The sequence below is a fragment of the Calonectris borealis genome, chromosome 11 (genome assembly GCF_964195595.1).
Source record: "Calonectris borealis chromosome 11, bCalBor7.hap1.2, whole genome shotgun sequence".
Taxonomy (NCBI): Eukaryota; Metazoa; Chordata; class Aves; order Procellariiformes; family Procellariidae; genus Calonectris; species Calonectris borealis.
The window spans coordinates 22,180,047-22,198,061 of record NC_134322.1 but is presented as its reverse complement, the minus strand read 5'-3'; the positions used below and the strand labels follow the sequence as shown (position 1 = coordinate 22,198,061).

The 18,015-nt window shown below is 56.4% G+C and overlaps 1 protein-coding gene across 6 annotated transcripts in view; it reads right to left on the bottom strand.

The window, feature by feature from the left end:
- Positions 1 to 18,015, bottom strand: part of SEMA7A (semaphorin 7A (JohnMiltonHagen blood group)) — a 32,110-nt gene continuing 14,095 nt past the window's right edge. For 3 of the 6 annotated variants that reach the window (XM_075160523.1, XM_075160525.1, XM_075160526.1), the window contains 13 exons: positions 11,326 to 11,459; positions 10,364 to 10,414; positions 9,966 to 10,061; positions 9,470 to 9,554; positions 8,819 to 8,929; positions 7,379 to 7,518; positions 6,828 to 7,006; positions 6,521 to 6,629; positions 5,653 to 5,851; positions 3,846 to 3,961; positions 3,046 to 3,197; positions 2,439 to 2,506; positions 1 to 2,034 (listed from right to left, as the gene is read on the bottom strand). In XM_075160523.1, the coding sequence (XP_075016624.1) occupies positions 1,685 to 2,034; positions 2,439 to 2,506; positions 3,046 to 3,197; positions 3,846 to 3,961; positions 5,653 to 5,851; positions 6,521 to 6,629; positions 6,828 to 7,006; positions 7,379 to 7,518; positions 8,819 to 8,929; positions 9,470 to 9,554; positions 9,966 to 10,061; positions 10,364 to 10,414; positions 11,326 to 11,459 (1,790 nt within the window). In that variant the 3' untranslated portion in view covers positions 1 to 1,684. Of the gene's footprint in view, positions 2,035 to 2,438; positions 2,507 to 3,045; positions 3,198 to 3,845; positions 3,962 to 5,652; positions 5,852 to 6,520; positions 6,630 to 6,827; positions 7,007 to 7,378; positions 7,519 to 8,818; positions 8,930 to 9,469; positions 9,555 to 9,965; positions 10,062 to 10,363; positions 10,415 to 10,585; positions 11,031 to 11,325; positions 11,460 to 18,015 lie in introns of those variants that run through there. The other 3 variants (XM_075160524.1, XM_075160527.1, XM_075160528.1) reach the window with 2 other exon arrangements.

Here is an 18,015-nt window from a genome sequence, read left to right as displayed (position 1 = left end):
TCTTTTCCATTCTTTATTTCAACGATCACATTCTCACTTTGGTCACAGCTCTGAAAGGTTTTTTTGGTAGCTGTTGTGTTGCTTGTTTTTTCTTTTCTCTAATTTGAACTCACTTTCTATAATATTATAAAATTATGCAAGTACAGTAATCACCAGTTGATAATAAATAAGTATTCGTTAGTTCACAAAGTTAAAGTGCTTTGAGAAGGGATGTAAGAAGCTCTATCCTAGATTTGGGGGGGGTTCTTGGAAATGTAGTGCAGTAGGAAGCTCTGGCCTGTTGTCCGTAGTCTGCGGTCACAAGAGGCACGTGGCATCTCTCCCCCTTGCCAAAAAGGCCCCTCGGGCACCCCTGAGTGTCTCCGAGCGGGCACGAAGCAGGAGCTGTGCCACTGTGACAGGTTATTGGAAGCATGAGATACGATGCCCCCTCCGATACACAGCCCGAGGCTGGGCATTTCGGCGGTCAGGAGGGCTGGGAAAGGCTTGGACAAGGTGTGGGATCTCCCCTTGCACGCGGGCACGGGGAGAGCATCCCATTTTTCACAGTTTAGTCTTGCTCAGAGACCTCAAAGCCGAAGGGAAGCAAACCCCGGTCCTCCCCTGTCCCCTCACTGTGAGGGAGAGAGGCAGGTCTGCTCCAGGCGGTGGGGACAGCCGCAGCCCCCCCGAGCCCGTCGGCATCGCCCTGAGATCGGCAGCCTGCCGCCTCTTTCCCTGAGGAAGCCCGGTCCCTCTCCCGGAGGAGAGGTGCTGGGAGCAGGGGCTGCCTGCTGCCCACAAATAAATGCCCTTAGCTGCCTGCAGAGGATTTGTGCGTTTAAAACTTCATCCCAGGGCCTCCCGGGTTTGGTTTGGGCTCTGCTTCCACCTCTCCTTCCCGTCCCCTTCCGTCTGTCCTTCCTCACACCCCAAATCTAGTCATCCTCCGAGGCTTTTCCATGCAAAACGCTAACTTTGTGCCTGCCCTTGCCTGCAGGTTTCCAGCACTAGTCCCCGATCTCCCTCCCATGTCAAAGCCAGCTGTAAAAAAAAAACCAATAAACCAAACCCTAAAACCCTTCCAGAGCCCAATTCTCCAGACGAGAACGGGACTCATATGTGACACTGGGAGCGTTCCAGCTGCTTGCCAACCCAAACAAACGTTAGCCACTAAAAACTTGGAGGCATCAGTCCCCGCTCGGAGCGAAGCACAGATCAACCAGTTAGAAAGGCCAAGGGCTGGTTCCTCCTCTTCATCACATGCACGTTCCCAAAGAGAGGAGTCATCGTGCCCTGAGGATCAGTGCATGCACATCGGCAGAAGTCCCCTGAACGTCCGCACCCAGGGTAGGCTCAGGACGATAACCAGTACAGAGCTACCAGCGCGGGCCCGGGGAGAGGCTGACACCGCTCCCTTCGCGCTGCTGGGTACTGTGAACGTCCCCCGCGTGTTAGGGTACCCCTTCCCTCCCTGTCCCCAAACCCTCCTCCATCTGGCCCTGCAGTCACATCTTCCTCGCCATGACTCTCCCACCAAGGCCAAAGATGGAGGGGTTGCTGCCCAGGATCCCTTTTGGGACAGTCCTAGATTAATTGTCCAAGGAGTGACTAAGAGAATGGGGATCTCGCCCCAGGAGCGGACAGCAAGTGCAGGAAGAGCAGCAGCAGCAGCCAGGATGGTGGGAACATAGTCCTGTCGTGTTCAGTGGAAGAGCTCCACCAACACCACCATCAGGAGCAGCTGCAGCCAAGAGCCAAACGTCATAGTGGCCTGGCCCTTCTGGGACATGAACCTGAGCTGGTTCACCAGGCGCTCCTTCACCAGAGCCTGCTTGAAGCCGTCCTCCTCCGAGATGCAGACGTAGTGGCCGTAGTGAATGTGGCTGACGTTCTGGATGAAGTGGAAGCAGTCCTGCTGGGGGTGGGTGGTGTTGCAGGTCTTGATGAGGCTGTTGTTGTGGTACCAGTTGTAGGTGGCATAGTGGGACTCGATGGGACAGTTGAGGTAGTAGCGGGAGAAAGGGACGACTGTGATGTTCTGATAGTCATCTACTGGAAGAGATCGAGAAGGGGGGGATGAGACAGGCATCTCCAGGAACCACGGATTCCCCCATGAGTCTGGAGGGAAGAACAGTTGGGTCGATGGGGACATATTACACGGCCATTTAACGACAACGGCAGGGCCTGACCCACGCCTGGTGAAGTCCACGGGACTCTTCTCCCTGGACATCAGCAAACACAGAGTTTGAGCCCTGTCACCCAGCTCAGAAATACATTAACTAGTGACTAACTCCAAGCTCAGACTTGCTTGGTGTCTTGGTCTCAGCATGGACGTTCCCAGTTCCCCAGCGATGAGTTGCAACACCTGGCACAGCCCGTACAAAGACCTGAGAAGCAGTCACCCTGCCCCAAACACCCTCTGGACACATGGCCTACAGCTCAAAACCTTTACATACCTTCCTTAATATCCCTCTTTTGGCACTTTCCTCGCCACGGGTCCAGGTTCAGGTTCTGATGTACCTCCCTAGCAGATAGGAAGAAGCGTTAACAAAGCACTAACGTCAGGGAAGCAGCGCTTCACGGCTCGGAAAGGAATCGCCCATACAAGATGTGGTGGATCAGATAAGGAAGAATCTATTACCTGGGTAGGGAAAAACACGCCCCGCACCCCCACTTAGGAGGTTGGTGGATGACAAACGTGAGACCCAGCAGCTCACCACAACCAAGTGCTTTAAACAGCATCACAACCAGCAGAGCCACACACATCTCTAACAGCAAAAGAGGGGCTGGGTGCTCAAAACCCATTGACCTCTCCCTCCCCAGAGCACGGGTGCTGCGGGAGGGACGGATGCCTGCAGAGGGACAGTTTTTGGGGACAGCACAGATGTCTGCGCTGTTACTGTGCAGACATGATGGGCTCATCTCTCTCTGTGACTGGAAGATGGCCTCAAAACCATGTGCGGCCCTGGCCAGGAAGGGGAATACTGAGAGTCCGGGTATTTTTTGCATGAAAACAACCAGCTGAAGGTGATGGAGAAACAGCAAGCTGTCGGCGCCACGTACCGGTTTAGATAAACTGACTGGCAACTCCCATTGAACCACCCGCAGTACGGGTCCCTTGCCAGCAAGCAGCTGTCGCAGTTGTTGCGATACACCTTGCACATGTCCATGGGTATCTCCATGACTTTATCTGTTGAGCCGACGTACAGCATCGCCTGCAGGAGGGAAGCAGAGGGGCTGATCGTCTCGGCACCATGTCCCAGTGCCACCTCACGACCGTCCAGCACTTCTCCTGCAGCTTCACTGTGATATTGGGGTGGATTTCACCAATTTTCACCCTGCGGGACTGGCAGGTCTCCAGGCAATGCAGTCGTATGTCCCTATCATGGGAGGGGAAGCAGCCATCCTTCCCTCCCCCACCAGCCCTGTGTATAAGTCAGTTTGCTCCGTCGGTGACAGCGGTGTTGTCAGCTCCGGGATGGAGCACCAGCGCTGTCTGACAGCTCATCTGCCAGCAAGGCTGGACAGCGAGAGGGAAACTGCAGGGGGAGGAGAACGCTGTGCTGGGATTGGGCCCAGGGAGCCAACGGCTTCGTTCTTCCCTCGCCTCCAGGGGAGAGGTGGTGTCCGAAAAGCTCCGTTGCCCACTGACCACACAGAGAGTTACCCAGGGCTGGGGACATCAGCTCGGCTGTTAGGATTTAGCAAAGCATGCTGTGGGACCCCCCACAAACCCACCCAGAGGCTACCTCCAGACCCCAGGACTGTCATTAAACCATCAGTCCCTGCCTCCCCTGCTGCCTGCTTTTAAAGCTCCAGCCTGACCCATTGTTTTCCTTTCTACGGAGCAGGCAGAGACCCACCCTCTTGTGGTCCAGGATCATGGACTGGATCGGGTCCTTCTTTGGGAAGACCTGGAGCTCCATGATGTTCTGCACCCCATCCGGCAGCTCCACGATCTTGTGGATGGATCCCTTGTCTGGAAAGAAAGAGGGGAGAGCCCTGATGAAGCATGCTGAGAGCAGAAGGGCAAGGCAGAGGGGCTGCAGGCAGGGCTGGGGAAGCCGGGCAGGGAACCAGCTCTGCCTCCAGCCCTCGTTGTGGCAGACAATACCCCCTCTGCAGAGCCAGGCTTGACTGGATTCCCGAAACGAGCCCCCGAGAGAAGACAGGACCTTTCTCAGAAGGAGCCTGCTTGCTCTGCTGAGAAATTGTCCCCCAGACAGTAGCGTTTCCCACAGCAGAGCCTTGTCATCTGCCCAGCCAAGAGCCACGAGGAACCCATTTCCCACCGCCCTTCGGGACCTGGCTGTGCCTGCTTTGATCAGCTGCGCGGTAACGGCCTCGGCAAGAAAACCCAACCGCTCTCGAGCTCTGCTCTGCTTTGATCGCTGGCCTGTTCTTGCGTGAGCCTCATCTCACCGCCTGAGGCTGAAACTTGGGTTTTTGCCTTTCTGTTTTTCCAATTAAACTGACTCCCTTCCCCAGTTAAAGGACTCCAAACTGGTGATTTAAGAAAACGAGCCAGTTTGGTGGAGGGGTGGAAAGGCAGATCCTGAGGGAACAGGGCTCAGGAATCCTCATCGTTTACCCTCTTTTAGTACTTGCATGGTTTCCCCTTCCCAGTCGCCCCCTTCTCCACCATCAACCAGGGGGAGGTGAACGACGTGACCCAAGGTCAGGCAGGGATTAGGACCCCCCAGGTGCTGGTCCTCACCTCCGTACCCACCCCAGCGAGGGTGGGCAGCTGCCCTGCCAAGCCCTGCATCTTGGAGCAAGCTCCCGGGCAGGACTCTGCAAGGCGTCAGCTGCATTTAAGCTAAGGCTTTCGGCAAGATAAGAACAATGTGAGCATGCGTGGGCCCTAATCCAACCCAGGCCACCTACTGAGAGCCCTCTGCATTTTTTTAATCACAGATTAGGAAACAAAAGCCTCGGAAAGTCCCTCCACAACTGCCAGTAAACAAATCCCAGCACAGAAAAAGGGATGAGCACAGCTCTAGGGAGCAAGCCCGGGGAGGTAGGCAGGCAAGAGAGGGAAGCGCTGGGTTAGGGACCTTTGCACCTCCTGGGCCGCGAGTAGCTGCGCTGCATGGGAACCCAGGCAGCTACCGACTGAGCTCGCCAACCTTTTGCTCTCCATCCCGTTCACCTGCAGCTGAATTGCCTTGGCCCTGCTCCGCAGCATCTCCGGCTGCCCAGGACCGCCGGCAGTTGCGATCAGCTGGCTGTGTCTCCAGCCAGAGGTGCTGGCCTCGCAGGAAGTCTGCGCTGCTGCACTAGAGCCAGCAGGGACAGGAGATGACAGAGTGGGTCCCTTCGCAAAGGATTTCCGCTTGACAGTGTAAAGCTGCACCTGGGGAGAGCTGTGCTACCCCTCCCTTGCCCTAAAAACCCTTGGCCTGAGACCTACCACAGGCTGAAGCAGCCCAACTGGGTAAATCCCATATACTGGGATTCTGCTTTCAGCCTGTCTTTGCCCATGCAGCCAGACTGGATGCATTTAGCTGTACTGGGACCTGGCAGCTCTTTTCTGCTTGACAAGCATATGCCAAGCTGGGAACACAGCCCCTTACTTTGCTCTGGGGGTCTCGTCTGCTTCCCTTGGGTTCGCTGCGCTCGAGGGGAAAGCAAACTCCAGGGAACTCCAAAGGGAATGGTTTCCAGTACCTGTTGCCAGATAAAGCACGTTGTAGCGGTGTCCGTCACCCGCAGAGATCTCGTGCACCCCGATCTTCTGGTAGCGGTGCTTGTTGTGGAATAAGGGACTCTTGGTGGGGGAGAGGGGCTCCACCCGGTCCTCCACCTCTGGGTGGCTGTCGGCGATCTTGAAGGTCTCGCTTGGGGTGTGCTGTCCAGAGGAAACGCACTGCGGCAAGAGGGGACAAAAACCACCGTCAGACAGGTCCCCGAGGATGAGGTCGATGGCAGGAGAGCAAGGCAGGGCACAGCGCAGATACCTCAGCCCAGAGGAGGATGCACAAGCCTGCCCTGGGGATAAACACAAGCCCTGGGGCTGCTGTGGTTGTTCTCGTGCCAGGTCCTACCAGCGATCCCCCCCTGCAGAAGTCACAGTTTAGGAGACTCACGCCCTGTCACCCCCCCAGAGGCTTAGGGGAGCCTCCCCGCACCCTGCTGTTTGCTGCCAGGTCAGTGGTGCACCCGTAACCGCAAGGCTGGGCTGCAGGTTGGCTAGGTGAAACCCACGGGGGTTGGCAAACACAAGGCAAGACATTGTCCTCCAGCTTCACACGCGAGAGCTCACAGAGGCACGTAAGAGCCCATCTCCCCTTGCTTTCTATGAAGGCGTTGGACTTTATCCAGCCTCCTTTTGTTTCCAGCAACAAAGCTCAGATCCTTCCTGCAGGGCCTACAACCTTCCTCGCTGTCCCAGCTCTCAGCTGGCTGCTCAGCGGTGGGACCGTCCCCTCACCTGTCCCAGCTACTCTGACAAACTGCAGTGGCAGAGCAGGGACCAGCTCTCCTGGCCTCGGGAGGCCTCTCCACTTCACGTGGGCATCTTTTCTCTCTCACTCACCTGCCCAGGCTTGATCTCTGGGTTGGGCCCATTATAGCCTTTGAGTTTGGATGTCCGAAACACGTTGTCAATGTCCCCAAAGGAATAGACGCAAACAGCAGAGCTTCCCCTGCGGGCAACGAGACCAAGAGAGGGTCAGAGAGACATTGGCCATCACCCCTACTGCTGGGGCATGGCTGTGTGCATCGCGCCCTCGCTGACCGTGTCCACTCTGGCTGTTTTCCACCCTGCCAGAGAGACTAAAGGGCTGAAAGAAAGGATCTGGTCCATGGGACAGGACATCCCCCTGTTTTGCAAAGACCCTCACCAGGTGTTTGTGAAGAGCCCGTAGACTTTGGAGTGCCGCCAGTTACTCGCAGGGACAAAGAAGACATCTTGCAACCAGTTGAAGTTGCCCTTGGTGACTGGGTCAACACAAATCAAGCTGGCCTTCAGGAAGGTGGTCCACTTGGAAGCAGAGAGCGAACTGGTTCCCCCTTTATCTTCCTGGGGGAGAGGGAAAGCAGGGAGTCAGGGTTTGGCAGAGAAGAACACAAAGTCCCCTCCTGTCCAGCATCTTGGATGGATAACTGGGGAATGCTCCAGAGGTATATTCGATGCTGGTCACTGCAACGGTCAGGTACCTCTCTAACATCCCAGTGAGACAGAACAGGGCTTTCTCTCCCCTACAGGCAAAATGGGAGCCAGAGGATGGGAAGGCCAAAGGACATGGCCGTACCGCACATGAACTCTGTGGCAGAGGAGAGAATTGAGCCAGAGGGGCCAAATCATATACTGATAACACCAGGTGAGCTGGCACGTCCATTTGCCACCCCTGTAACACTCTTGCCTCCCCACCATACACTGTTCCCGTGGTACCTTACACAGCTGGGCCACTCGGGAGATGTTTCTAGGGGCCTCGGGACTCTTATCTGGGTTGTCTTCACGAAAGAAGTAGTAAATCTTGTCCTGGTGAGGCTCTTCATGCCTTAATGTGGTGGCTTTGACAAACTGAGGGTCTGAAAAGGTAAGTGCGCCATCAGAAAACCTCGACCTGAACACACACATTTCATCTGAAAAGCCAGCAGTGGGGACCAAACCAGCGTGCTCTGCAGCTAACCACTCACCCTCAGACAAGATGAGGAAACGCAAACACCGTCTGTGCTCCAGGCAAAGGACAGGTCCGAGCCCACCCTCTACCCCTGACCGGTGCATCGCACTAACAACCGTTCTTCACGTGCCACCTTCCCAGTGGGTTCCCCTTCCTCTCCCTCCTGCCCAACTCCACGCACCCGTTCCCTTGAAGGCCAAGTCCCCAGGGCCCGGTGAAGCCTCGGCTGCTTAGCAGCGAAGGAAACCCGTTCTCCCTTCTTGCGCAGCAGAGCTATTATCATAGAGGAAAGCTCCCTCGGTGGGAGCAAGATGCACCGTTGTTTGTGTTTGCTGTGGAAAACCCAATGATGCTCTTCCTATTAATACACCACTGCCATAAAGGGCATCCCCAGCAGCGGCAGGGTCCCTCTGAGCATCGTTAGTTGGAGTCCCCATGGCAGGGAGTTGTGGGTAAGGACGGGATCAGCCTCGCGGCTCTGGGTCTATCAGTTTTGTTTGCTGGTGCCTTGGATTGCCGCCTCCATTGCCCTGCCTGCACAAGTTCTGTTTTGCCCTGGTGTCATTTTGATTTGATTTTTTCTTTGGCCAGGGGTTCAATAATCTCCCGTTTCCCAGTGTCACTGGGGAGGCTTGGGGGAATGTAATAAGCTCATGGAAATTGAGGAGGGTCCTTTCTCTCTATTCCCCACCCTGTCCCATGCACAGCCCAACATGTTCCTGCTTCAAGGTCTCACCCGGGCTGGGGATTTGGAAAGAGTCACTGCCCGAAGTGGAAGTTGTTCTTCCTGTTTCCACCACCGCACGGCAGCTGATGGGCACCTTTACACAACCATATTTCCTTCCAGCATCTGACAGGGGACTTGCCGCCCATTTTTCTCCATTTCCCCATCTCCTCACCCTGAGCAAGAGGAACTCACTTGTCAGTCGTTTTGTCCCAGAAACAAAGAGGTGAAATTCCCCCAGCTGGCAGCAAGAGAGCTGGCATTGCGGACGGGGACCAGATCAGCCCTCTCCGCAGCTCTAGGGGTGACCGAACCCAAACAAGAAGCTCTGGAGCTACACCCCAGCTGGGCAGAGAGGACGTACCCCTCCAAGCTGTGCTGTGCACTTATGGCCCACGGCTGCGGACTGACAAGGAGTCCAACTGATCTGCCTGGTGGGGCAAAGCGGCAGGTCCCACGTCTTCAGGATCTCCGCCGTACTTACTCTGCATCACTGTGTCGCTTGTGTAGAGCTCTCCACCCCCTCTCACTCGACGGAAACGGGGTATCTTGCCGTTCTGCTGGCTCTTCTTGATGGTGGAGTAGATGTCATGACCTGTGGGATAGGAAGGCTCATTTGCAGCAGGCTGTTTCCAGAGGGGGCAGAAGGGTTTGTGAGAAGAAAACAAAGAACCAAGAACTCTCTGGGCACAGGGACTCACAGAGATGGTGGATACAGGTCAAGAAACCCAGTCCTCACTGCCTAGCACTGAGCACGCCTGGCAGAACTCCCCCAATCCTTTTCCTTAAAGAGTGGCAGGGACAGATTCTTGCTCTACTTCTGGGAAGGATCCCCATCTGTCCCTCTGCCAGGTCCGGAGCAGCAGCGTTTCTCCAGGACCCTCCTTCCCCGCTTTTTTTCATCGCACTCTCCCCTCCCGTGCCTTGGACAGGAATAAACAACCTTGTGCCACGCTCTATCCTAGAAGGATGTGCATTTCAATGAGGCAAAAGCGAGAAGCGCTAAGGCCGATCACCAACTAGAGCAGAGGGACAAAGCCCTTGGAGGAGCCTCAAGGTGCCCCGTTTTGTTACAGAGACCCCAGCCTTCCTGCCCAGCACGACAACTGAAAATTATGTGAGCAGTCAGACTTACCGTCAACGACGACGAGGGTATTCGAGTCAGGGGTGAAAGGAGCAATACCTCTCCCATCCCACGAAGCGCTCTCCTTTCTCTGCGTCTGGGTAAGGATAGAAACGGTCCCTAAGATCAGTTCAGGGAAGGCAGCGGAGCCAAGTGCCCACATCCACCCCCGGGCAGGAGGAAAGCAGCACTCCTTAGCTGGCACAGCCCAAACGGGGGAAGGACGCAGCCCACCATTGAATGGGCCAGGCAGAGCCCCTGCTGCAGGCAGGAGGTGAGGAGAGGGGGGCTATGACAGGCGAGCACAGAGGTGGCATGTGCAGATCTCTGCTCGTGCGGGCTATCCCATGTCACCATAAGCTCCTCGAGGGAGCTGGCATTTGGGCATTTCAGAGCACTCTGAGAAGGAAGGGGGATCAGGGATCCCCTCCATTTTACAGATGGAGTTAGCACGAAACAAAACAGCAAGCGCTTTGCTCTGGGCACATCACAGGTGGCCACAGCATACCAAGTTCCAGCAGGTGGGAGCACAGGCGCTGGTCCCACACACTAACATCCCATCTCCATACTTCTCCACTAACGTGAGGTAATTTTTATTGTCCTCCTGCAAGAGAAAGAAGAGGAGCATGAGCGACTGCGAATGGTGGAGCACAGCCCCACAGCTCCAAGCCCACAGCACTACCAAGCATGCTGCTATACGGCTTCCTAGCTTTTTCATGGGTCTTAAAACCAGAGGAGGAAACTACTATCATCTCATCTGATCTTCTGCTCCATCCAGAGAGAGCGAGCAGGTGAGGAGCATTCCTCACCTTCTGGGTTCCTTCCCCAGAAGTCCTTCAACCCAAGTCCTCCAACCCTCACCCATCCAGCTGTTCCACATGCTGTTCCACCACAGGTAGGACCTACCAAACTCCCAGGCATCACGCACTGTCCTTCATTTTTCACTGGGAAGTCTTCCTAGGATAAAAGAGAGAGAGGTATGCTTTAATTCCTTCCCTCTAAAAGCCAGCTGGCGTGGGCTCAGCCCCATGCACTACACGCTAGTCACTCTCTTCACAAGAAGCAAAGCAAATCAAGCATGTCGGCGAGAAGGTCAATTAAACACTGCAACGCAGCCCTTTTCCCCACCTCAGCATTTGAAAACCCTTGGGGAAGCTGGGCTGGATCTCTCAGGCCCTCGTGGTGATGGGGAGAAGTGGGGATGCGGGGCCACAGCAGCAGGCGTGACTGGCAGCCAGACGGGGCTGCTCTCCAGAGGATTTTGGGAGAGGATCTGTCATTGTGGGGAATGGGTGTTCCAATAGTGAGCGGTGGTGTCCGAGGGTTGGGACACATGAACCACACTGTTCCTGGGAACAAGAAGGGAAGTATCTGGGCCCAATCTTCAGCAACCGACTTGTTTGAGAAGGACAAGAAAGCCAACCAGGGGATTTTCCTGCTGTATTAACTCAGTGCTCAGCTGATCCAGAACTTCCTGCTTTTGAGGAAAAGCAGCCTGGGCTCCGACAATGGAAAGGGATGGGAACCTAGCTTCTCCCCAGTGACATGGGTCTCACGCTAAAGAAAGGGTCCCTCACCGGAAAAATCCTCCCTCTGGGGCAGCAAAGACCTCAGGAGGATCACAGCCTGGGAAGAACCCAACCACAGTTAGTGTAGGAGACTTCCCCCTTGCTGCAGCCATTCATCTCACTGACGGTGCAGCTTCCAGGATGGATGGGGCAGGCTGGGCAGAGACCAGACCCTTCCAGGCCTGACTCCGCTGCTGGCAAAGACACTGAGCAAGGTTTTTAGCGTTTGGGCTGCGAGATGGATGCTGGACACTTTCTTATAGGGCTCCGGGGCCAAACTTGTTAGCAGAGCACCCTTACCGTGTAGTTCTCATAAGTTGCAAAGTCGTAGTAATAAAGTTTTCCCTCTCCCCCGATGTAGATGGCTGAGCTGTTTTCTTTATGATAGAAGACCGGGTACTTCTCGCTCCTGGGAAATGCATACTCTTTGGCACCTAGGAACAGCAGAGAGGAGACACTCGTCAGAGGAACCGCAGCTGACCGCGGAGAGCACCCGCAGCCAGCTCTGGCTGATCAACTCCCTTCCCGTGTCCTCGGTGCGAGTGATGAGAAAAACAAGGCCACGGGGCTGGGGGCCCTCTGGGATGGCTGGGCCAGGGCCAGGCAGGCAGGGAAAGGCAGGTCCCAGGCTCAGAGCTGAGCTATTGTCCCCTTGGCCCCAGGGGACAGGAGAGCTGCACAATGGAGTGGCCCGCCTGGCCCCTGCAGGGCCGGTGATGGAGGAAGAGGAGGAGGAAGGGAAACTTTGCTGCAGGAGCTCTTGTAGGAGAGCAGAAGCTCAAAGTGACTTAGATCTGGCTCTGCAGCAGCCAAGTGAGCGCTGCCTTCCCGCCTGCTCCAATGGCCGAGTGCCTCCTGTCTCCCAGCTTTGGGATGAAGGGCTCCCTCCCCTCTCTGCCCATCCTCTGACAACCGCTCCAGGCAACTGCCACGTAGATTTGGCTCCCGTACCCTCTTGCACTTGACATGCCTGCAGCTTTTTGTGCCCTGCTTTGGGACCTTGCACATGCTTAACTGGAGCTGCGAGTTCTTATCCGGCTGAATGGGAGAGGAGCTGCTGCGCTGCCTTGCAGCTGGGGGTCAACCTCCCCGTGCCCACGGAGCAGATCATCTCCTGCCAGCCACAGCCCAGCACCACACCTCTCCTCACCAGCCTCCGGCTGCACCGTCAGCACCCTCCCTCCAAGGGCCAGGAGGGGTGGACGGGGTTTGGAACCCCCAGGCCAGAGCCCACATGTGACAGGGGAAGGGTGCCCATAAAGCCGCGACTCGTGGGCTCCACGCCCCAGATGTGAACACGAAGTGAGCTGCAAGACCTAGGACCCGTGTCACAACCGGTTGCTGCAGATGGGAAGCTTTCCAGGCCCAGCTGGGAGGAAGAACTGCCTGTCCTCCCCTCTTTCCTTCCTCTTTCACCTTCTGGCTTTTCCAGATCCTCTTTCCTAAAAACATCCTCCCTTCCCCTCTGCGTTGCCAGCTCAGGTGTGGGAGGCCGGCCCTGCACCGCAGCGCAGTTGTGAGCCTCCTCCCCGGAGGCTTTTGCGGTCCCTTGATGGGGTCCGCTGGTCCTGCATCCCTCTCCAGGATGGTGCAGCCACATCTGGGCAGCTTTGAGCAGCCGTGCCGGGGCCCAGCTCCGTGGCAGGGTGCAATGCACGTAGGCTATCCTGTCCCCTACCGTAGTTTGCAGCAATAACATGAGAGGGATTGCTCCTCCAAGAGGGAAAAGTCTCCGATCAGGACTGACCTCTGCTTAGCGTGACAGGGCACTCCATTTTCATCTCTCCCTCTTTTCCCTTTTCCAAAGAAAAGAGGGCCTCTCTCCTGGCAAGTGCTGCTGCTCCCAGCAGACAAAGGCTGCATCTGCCTCCAGAGCTGGCTGCCTGCACAGACAGGCAATTAATCAATGGCACGTGTCCCTCTCTATTTATAGGGGCACTTGGCAGGACAGGCAAAGGACAATCTTTGCACAGTCCAGCGCTCCCCCTCTGCCCGGAGCATGCTGCGCAGGGGTCCTGCCAAGGTTCCGCAGAGCCGAAAGCCAAAAAGATGTATTAGAGGTCATTGGGGCTACTGAATGCCTGCTTGATTTGTGGCTTTTTTCTCCAATACGCTGGCTGCGCCTCCTCGGGGTCTCTAATCCCTGCAGGGTTAAACGGCACCCAGCCAGCGAGGTTTTCCCATCAGTGGCTTGGCTAACGGGGGCTGCTGCCAGCCACTGCCTGGTGATGGGAAACCCTGCCAGACCCACGGGCCGCTGTTTCGCAAGGGCACCTCAGCCGCAAAGAGAGAGGGTGGAGGTGTTCCGTGGTACAGAAACCATCGCTGCCCTCCAGCCCGCAGCTTCTCGCTAACGCAACACCTCCGGGCTGCCCTTCCCCTGCACCGCGCGACGGAGGCCACGGGGCCGCATGGCAGCGGGGGGGAATTCGGCAGTCGGGACCCCGCAGCCAGGAAAGCCCAGCTGGATGGCAGTCCCTGCCCGCTCCCCGTCCCCTCCCCAGCCCTACCGTCTCTCCTATGTCCAAGGACTCGGAGAAACTCATGAGCATGTGCATTGCCTGCTGGAGAAGCTGGCATTGAGTCTTTTCAGAGTGACTGTGCAACTCATTTGCCTAAGTGGCCCTACAAGCGGGAAGCCAGCCAGGCATGCCAGCTAGCCCGGGGAACCTCATCAGCCACAGACTCAGTCTATGCCTGTCGGGGAGGAGAGGACTAATCCTCTTTTTCCTTTTTTCACCACCCCAGCAGTCCTCAAAAGCCCCCTCTTGGCCCAACCTTGCCCAGCTATCACTGCCAGCACAACCCATCACGCCGCAAGCAGGTCTGGCCGGACTTCAGCAAACTTTGCTCTTGTTTTCAAACCTCCAGCCCAGCTCCTAAATTTGCTGCTAATCCAGGAAAATATTCACCTGCAGCCACTCCCCGCTCCTCTTCCTCCACCTCACCCTTTTGCACGCTTCAGCCCCGCGTGCCCCTATTACCTTTGGTTTTGTTTTGAGGCTTTTTCACAACGCTGCCTCTTTCTTATGCTCAGCTCCGAGAGCCGTGCCAACCTGCAAGGACACACTTCTCTTCCAACAGCCAGAAACAAACAAACTCCAAACAATAATTTGGTTGGCGCCAACGTATTATTTATCCTACAGCTCCCCGGGGACTACACTGAATCACTAAGCTGAGAGTAAACAGCTCTGCTAGCCAGGGCCCAGAAGCGTGTTCGCGGCTCCGGCTCTGATTTAACTTGCTCTGGAAGGGAGCCTTTTAAAGGCGTTTCTGTGAGCGGGTGCTGGGGTCCCGCTGCCTCCGCACCAGCCCTCCGGCTGACCCGCAAAGCTGGCCTTCAGCCCCCGCTCTGCCTTAAACAGCTCAGCTTGGGGTATAAATGGCTTCAAGAGCCGGGGATGACGAGACGGCGGGCACCTAATGGCCCACACTATGTCCCCAAAGAAGGGGACATGCCTCTGCTACCAAGTCCAAGGCTGCTTTTGACACTGCAAAGAAAGGCTCGCCCCCCTGGAAGGGGGAAGGCATGACCCTGCCACCACCCTTCCTCCAAAATCGAGTCCGGAGCTTCAGAAGACACAGGGCTCATTTCCAGAGCCTCGCTAACCCCGCCAAGTCCCTTTGCCTGGCATTTACGGCAAACCCCACCGTCAGCGCGCAAATCAATGGGACAATTGTCAATTGAAATGCGAACCCCGGTCCGGAGGAATGAGTGGGAGAAAGAGCGGCTTTGTGCTTTGCAGGCGAGATGGAGAGTACCACACCAGACTGAAAAAGAAGAATGCTATTAAATGAGGGAGAAGGAAGGAGCCCGGTGCATCTCGGAAGGATGCCTGCGGGGTGAGGTAACGGAGGAGGAGGGAAACGAAGAGGGAAGTGCTCTGGATGAGATGAGGGCGGGAAGGCCCGTCCTAAACACAGAGCAACGCAGATAACAGATGGAGCAATCCTGCTTCCCACCTGATAGGGTGAAACAGGCCTGCCTCCCTAGACACGGCCTGGGCAAATCCAGCTTTAATGAAACACCGAAGGGCTCTCTGGCTCCCTTTGGGTCCAGGAGCCCCTTCAGAAAGGCACCAAGAGCCTGGGCAAAGTCTGGCCCTCCCCAGCACCATGGCAAGGTCGAGCACCCCAGAGCATCCCAGAGCTTTGTGCAGGGGGGGACCGTGCCCCCCGCCTCCAGAACAGATGTCAAGCTAGAGAAGCAGCGTGGGCGTGCAACCTCATTGCAGGCAAACTCAACCACCCAGCTCTCATCGCGGCTGGAGGGCTGACTCAGCTACGGTGGTCCTTCTCCCCTCCGCACTCACCATTCCCCACTCTGGCAGCTGGCTCCAGCATCCCAGACACTCGGCTTAGTCACCGGCTTGCACGGCTCCCAGCACCGGTAGCGGGCGAGTCTTTGCAGGTCTACGATCCACTGATGCTGGAGGAGGACTACGTCTCCCTAAAATGGAGGTGATGGTTCGAATCTGCTCTAGTGCTAGCATTTTAAAATGAGGAACTGAAAGCTTTGGAAAAATAAAAAGGGAAGGAGGACGAGATAAGAACCCGCTGCTTCTCGGGGGCGGCGCTGATGCAGACGAGAGGCCGACCCCTTACTTGCTGCTCATAAAACCCTTAAGTGGGACCTCCCTTGGAATATGAAGAGGGGAAGCCAGGCAGGGTATGGGGTTTATCTGCTCCCTGGCATCACCCGCTCCGCATCACGGGGCCTGTGCTGCCCTGAGCGGGGGAAGTTCCTTTAGCTAAGCTGCCTGCGTCTCCCAAACTCTCCTGCTGCTGCCGAACGATGGGGACACAGGGCCACCCATCCAACGGCAAAACGGGATTTAAACTGGAGCAGCGCCGAAGCTTGCCACCGCGGCAAACGCAGCCAAGCCTCCGGCGCCACCGCACTCCCCGACGCCCAGGCAATCCACCCGGCGGCCCCGGGAACTCTTCTCGCTATAACACGTTATAACGCTGTCAGTCGTCACTGTCACGCGTCCTACCGTCCCCGGCATGACGCCGATGACACTGCCACCTGCTCTGCTGCCTGTGGGTCTGGCAGCGAGCACGCTCCTGCCTGAATCATAGCACTGATCGGATCCTTTCCTGGTTCCCTCCTCCAAAAAAAATTTCTTGTTTCCCATGTTTTATTTCTTCCTTCCTTTTTGAATAGACTGAACGGATTACGACCTTGATAGCAGGATGTCTCTGTTGCAATCCGACTGGGATTGGCTCTGACAGCAGAAGGAAAAGCTGCCTTCTCGATGCTGACTCAAGGACTGGCAATGCGGGGGGGTCCCCCAGGTCTCATCCCCTACACCCGTACCGGGAGACCTCATCTCCCAGCAATGCCAGCCCGGCTGTGAGTCAGGGCTGACTGTGTGCTCCAGCTCCTGCACATCACCCCACTTTTGGGAACACGAGAGCCATCTCGACTCGATGACATCCATCCCACTTCCACTCCCGCTTCCCCAGCGCACGCAGGATGCATGACAAGCAGTCCAGCAGATCGACGGCTTTCCTTTAAGGGCCAGGAATGTGATTCAGGTCCACCGCTTCAGTCACCCACGTTGGGGTCAGGACTCCCCGTCCCAGCTCTGACATCACTCCACAGCACAGTTCCAGTTTCACTATTCCCCCAGGCAAGACCGGGAGGATGATCCATGGATTTCCTACCTGCTTGGCCGGATACCAGCCCCAGGAGCCCCCCAGCAGACAGTCCCCTCTAAGGGGAGCATGGGAAGTCACAGCACCCACCCCAGAGGGATGGAGACACCCCACAAGTGTCCCCTCCATCCCTGGGAGAAGGACTGGACTGAACCACACTGCTCCCACCCAAGACCCGTGCACCGTCTGTCTCCCCAGCTCCGCCACAGATGCCAGCAAGAAGCCAAGTTGCATTATTTATTTTTTTTTACAATGATCTATAAATCCCCAAGTTGAGACATTTCAGAAGGAGGAAGTATGCGTCTGGGGAGCTGCTGTGCTCACCGAGCGGCTACGTTTTCCCTTCCCCCATGACTTTGCCCAAAGGGAGCAATGTGAGACAAGGAAACCCCGGGCCGGGGGGGTGCTCCCCAGAGCCCCGCTCACCCGCCAGCCGTACCCTTCCCAGGGGATGGACGCCTCCAGCAGTCTGACGGGCTTCTGGGACCCGGCAGATCCTGCAGCAATGGGGTTTTTTATAGGAACAATTTGCCTCTAGACCCAGGAGGGACATTCTGGGGGGGTTTGCTCTGACCAGCCACGGAGTAATTGAGGGGCTGTGAGTTGCAAGGTCTCCAACACGCCACCAGCCACACAGAAAATGATACGCTTTTGCGGGACGGGTTTCTGAGAAAGGGGCGAAAAGGCAATACGATGTGGGAAACTACTTCCTCCTCATTGCTCACGAAAAAACCTGACCCGTCATTCTCTCCTTTCCCTGGCTTACACCACCAGCACGCTGCCGAGGGATTTAGCTGCACCCCTGGGAGCCGGGATCCTTACAGCCACCTCTCGGCTCTGGGCAAGCAGAGGCACAGGCTGAAGGATCACCCCTCGGGGAACATCGCTCGGTGCAGCCCCGCATCGTTTCGGTTCAACCTATGCTCCAACATCAGTCATTTCTCAAAGAAAGCAAGATAAAGAGAGCAGAAGCAATACAGCCCCATCCCTTATAGATTTCTATCCCTCCAGAGCCCTCCCAGGGCCAAATACCATCCTTGTCCCCCTTTCACTCCCTCCCTGTCCCCTACTTATTCAGCTTGGCACGAGGTAGCGGACTAGGAGCACAGCCATGATCTGGTGCCCATCATCCCGGTGGCTGGCATGGCTCAGAAGGGGTTTGTGCTGCTTGCCTTCCCCTCCTGGTCTCCCCTCTCCCCCATCATCTTTTCAGGATGCTTGCAGGGACCCCCCAAAACTCCTCTGCGGTATTAGTCTGCCAAAAGGCATTGGTGAGCAGCAGCGGAAACCGGGCAAACAGAAGAGAGTGCTAAAAACGTCTCTTGCTGA